General features: G+C 30.7%; 1 protein-coding gene across 2 annotated transcripts; it reads right to left on the reverse strand.

Annotated features, from left to right (window-relative positions):
- Nucleotides 1-2,321: 2,321 nt before the first annotated feature.
- On the reverse strand, nt 2,322-3,308 carry LOC145163240 (two-component response regulator ARR5-like). 2 transcript variants are annotated; one of them, XM_079082094.1, is made up of 5 exons: nt 3,158-3,308; nt 2,991-3,052; nt 2,797-2,880; nt 2,661-2,728; nt 2,322-2,583 (listed from the first exon to the last, which is right to left on the reverse strand). In XM_079082094.1, the coding sequence occupies exons 1-5, from the start codon at nt 3,243-3,245 to the stop codon at nt 2,496-2,498; spliced, it is 390 nt and encodes a 129-aa protein (XP_078938220.1). In that variant the 5' UTR covers nt 3,246-3,308; the 3' UTR covers nt 2,322-2,495. The 2 variants fall into 2 exon arrangements, with proteins under 2 accessions (XP_078938220.1, XP_078938219.1); XM_079082093.1 differs by having other exon boundaries at nt 2,985-3,052.
- Nucleotides 3,309-3,889: the final 581 nt, after the last annotated feature.

Consider the following 3,889-nt stretch of genomic DNA (forward strand, 5'->3'; position numbering starts at 1 on the left):
TAAAAAACCAATGGTTTGGTATTTTCCAAAATAAAAAATCACAATTTTCCAATCTGATTTTACACCTCTATATAAGGTGGGTTCATACCACATGTAGAGGTGTGCTTGAGAGATGTAATATTGAGAGTGTTAGTGTGTGTTAATTATGTAACATTGAGAATGTTACACCTCTATATAAGGTGGGTGCATACCACATGTAGATGTGTGCTTGAGAGATGTAACATTGAGAGTGTTAATGTGTGTTAATTATGTAGATTTAAATCTAGATCTTTTTTTGTAGACACCTTTCATAATCGAATGCATCTCTTAAACACCCAAATCACCGTGTTCTTTGTGTGTTTTTTAATTCTGCATGCCAAACTAATTGTCATAATTCACATCAGTGAGAATGACTCATTTTTTTGTAAAACCAAAATCAGATTGGAAATTTTGATTTTTTATTTTGGAAAATGTCAAACCATTGGTTTTTTATTTCGGTTTCGGTTTTTTGTTTTTTTTTAAATATATTTTCAGGGTTTTGTTTTTTTTATTTCATAGATTTCTTCATTAACAAATGTTGCTACAATTTAACAAAAATAAATAATTTGCTAAAACATAATACAAGAGTAAGTTTGTTCACATTTAGTCATTGAACTTTTTAGAGGGAAACGAACTTTCGATTTTGTTCACATTTAGTCACTAAAGTTTTTTTCGTTATCTATTTGCCACTAAACTATTGAAAATGTTCACATTTTACCCTTATGACCGGTAACAGCCGGTCATAAGGGTAAAATGTGAACAGTTTCAATAGTTCAATGACAAATAGATAACGAAAAAAAATTTAATGACTAAATGTGAACAAAGTCGAATGTTCGTTACCCTTTCAAGTCATTATCCCTAAAAAAAACTACAGTTAAATAGTTAAAGCAAACATTCACTAGGAAAATAACAACTATTTCTAGGGCTCTATGCGATAACGATAGATGAAAAATAACAACTTATTTCTAGGGCTTGATACGATAACGATAGAAAATAGAGTTTTTAACTGAAAATTTTGAACGAGAAAGGAGAATGAAATCTGGGCGCTTGCACTATGAGTAATCTATACAGTAGCCTTTATCATTCAATGTGTATAACTGATTTGATGCGTGTTTAAAATGACAATAATAACCCTAACAACCTGACTAACATCGTTAACTTTAAGAAGTGCCATAATATTACAATTATGCAACCGTATTGTTTTGTTTACCACACATCGGAAAAACAATTGGCCATGAGACACTCTCAACATCTTTAATTATATATATATATATATATATATATATATATATATATATATATATATATATATATATATACACACAAAATAGGAACATCTTATAAGCATATTTGTCGAAATTGTGGCATTTAAAGGATTAAAACCATGGAACCAACATAGTTACTGAGAGTGCATTCTTATCTATATAGAAACCATCAACCTATTAACGTATAAAAGGATGTTTGCGTCCTTTTATTTCCATGTTCCAAAAAAGGCAACATCTTAATTAGGCTATATTAATTACCCTTACCTAGAAGACTTGCTTTTCATTTAAAATAAGTATCTACGAAAATGAATGACTAAATGTCTTAATTAATGTAGATTATGCTGAAATTAACTTGATCGAGAGCGCCAACATATAACAACGGCCGAAACAAATTAAGAATACTACACATCTTCTTGAAAGATACCAGTATGTAATAAGCAATGAAAATACAAGGGATATTGTTATATTTTCTTAAGAAGGAAAATAATATAGCTATCTCTCCAAGAATAGAACTACAATACTAATCAACACATCACTGTTGTAGAATTAAGTTAATATAATCATTAGAGAACTAATTTCAAAAGTTTTTATGTAGCCATGTAGGTGTTTTAACACTGTCAATTGTTTGGGTTGACCCAGTTCGATTTACCTCACTTTAAAAAGCATTAATCCAATTAGTTCTAAAAGAATGCACCATTTTACTTTAACACATTATCTAATAAAAGTATTTGAGTACTTTTAAATACCTAAAGTATGGTAGTTTTCATGTCCAAGGCTAAAGGCTTCCCTTGAATGAGCCCATAAGTTGGTGAATTTATACAAATATATTCTTGCTAATCAATCAAGCCTTTTGATTAAGTTCATAGTATCTGCATAACTGTGACAAATATATACTTGATTGGGGGGAATCCTATTCTCAGTATTTGTGGATTGCGTAATTGAAGACAATAAATTTGAAACACCATAATTTCAGATGTTAGTCGAGGAAAATTTCAAGTTAATATCCTTAAACATATATAGTAGTAACTTAACATCCCAATCCATCAATCGTTTCTAACATAATTCTATTCCGATGAAAGTTTCAAAATATCTAATGGATCATATATAATAGTAACTTTTAATACTACCTAGCTCTAGCTATTTTATTTAATTGCCCATGGTGGTCGCCAACTTCAACTTTCCCTAGCCATGCAACGGTCCTGCTGCATTACCTTATTCAACAATTGCGTTATACACATTAGCAACATCTTTGGCCTGCAGTGGTTTTTCTAGAAACATGAGCGCCCCTCCATCCATGCATCTGTTAAAGAATTAGTGGTATTAGGGCTAGCGACGGAGTTTTTTAATTTGGAAATTGTGATTTTAGATTTCTGTTACTTTTTGATGCGCTCTTCATTTGCATCAGCGGACAATATGACCACAGGAACATTGCTCAGCTCTGATTTCTGTCAAAACAATTTCAACTTAGTTTGATGCAAATGAAATATGCATGTTAATACACATATATACCAACCTTAAGTTCGAGGAGTAGCTCGTAACCACTAATTCCTGTCATATCATGATCAGTTAGTATGAGATCCACATCGACCTTCACATCCTGTCATTTTGTCAAAAAGTTAGATGTGTTTAGACTAATCAAATTACAAGTCATTCCTTATGATATATTGATCTGAACAAATATATGCAAATGTATGGAATTACCCCTACATTCTCTCCAGTTAATCCAAGGAATTTGAGAGCAGCTTCTCCACTTTCAACAGCAGCAATAACTGCAAACATAGATTATTATTATTATATCATAATTAATCTATACTCATTATACAACCGAATCTCTCCAAATTGACGTTTAATATCAAAGATTAATTCAGTTATACCTTCAAATGATGAAGTCCGGAGCATCCGTGAGGCGTACATAAGCTGCCCCCTTTGATCATCAACCACAACTGCACGTAATTTCTTCATTTCGAAAATGCAGAGAGAGACAGACAAGAAATGGAAACTGAAAATGGTGGTGTGATGAAAGAAATGGAAATGGCCCCTTTAACCCTTCGTTTGATGTTCTATTTATATTTGGATGCAAATTTTGTCAAACCTTTTTATTTAATACTTTTCTAATATTATGTAAACTGAATTTTTTAAATTGGTTTTTTACTTAATTAATTGATTTTGCTAAATATTCATTTTACTCTATGATGTCAAATATCAAATTCATAGCGACCATATGTTCAGTGGTGAAATTAAAATGAATTATGTACCGACTCACTTACCATATAGTTGTTTACTAAAATAATAATTATATTTAAATTCAGTTACATCTGTACAACCACGCTTTCATATTTTATGTGACATCGACTAGTTCATGGCATATGTAAAATTGTTTTATAATTTTAAAACGACAATCACCAAAAGTTTAAAATGGAAGGTCTTTTTTTTCATAACTATTACATGAGTGTTTCAGAGTTAAGATGTCAAACTATCGTATAGTAAGGTTTAACAAAGATATCAACCGCAAACTATACAATGTATTTTGATGTGGTGCATTATACACGGTGTTTGCAATAGCCATCTTGAAAATGTATAATTAATTTTAGAAAAATCCATTTGAT

The sequence above is a fragment of the Lactuca virosa genome, chromosome 3 (genome assembly GCF_052849685.1).
Source record: "Lactuca virosa cultivar CGN04683 chromosome 3, Lactuca_virosa_CGN04683_v6, whole genome shotgun sequence".
NCBI lineage: Eukaryota > Viridiplantae > Streptophyta > Magnoliopsida > Asterales > Asteraceae > Lactuca > Lactuca virosa.

What these genes read in the sequence shown, in the direction of transcription:
- LOC145163240 (XM_079082093.1), bottom strand. Translation starts at nt 3,245, where the DNA reads ATGAAGAAATTACGTGCAGTTGTGGTTGATGATCAAAGGGGGCAGCTT. An exon ending in TAACTGGAGAGAATGTAGGG is followed by an intron (nt 2,881 to 2,984) that starts GTAATTCCATAC and finishes ACAAAATGACAG; the next exon opens with GATGTGAAGGTCGATGTGGA. An exon ending in AATGAAGAGCGCATCAAAAA is followed by an intron (nt 2,584 to 2,660) that starts GTAACAGAAATC and finishes ATTCTTTAACAG; the next exon opens with ATGCATGGATGGAGGGGCGC.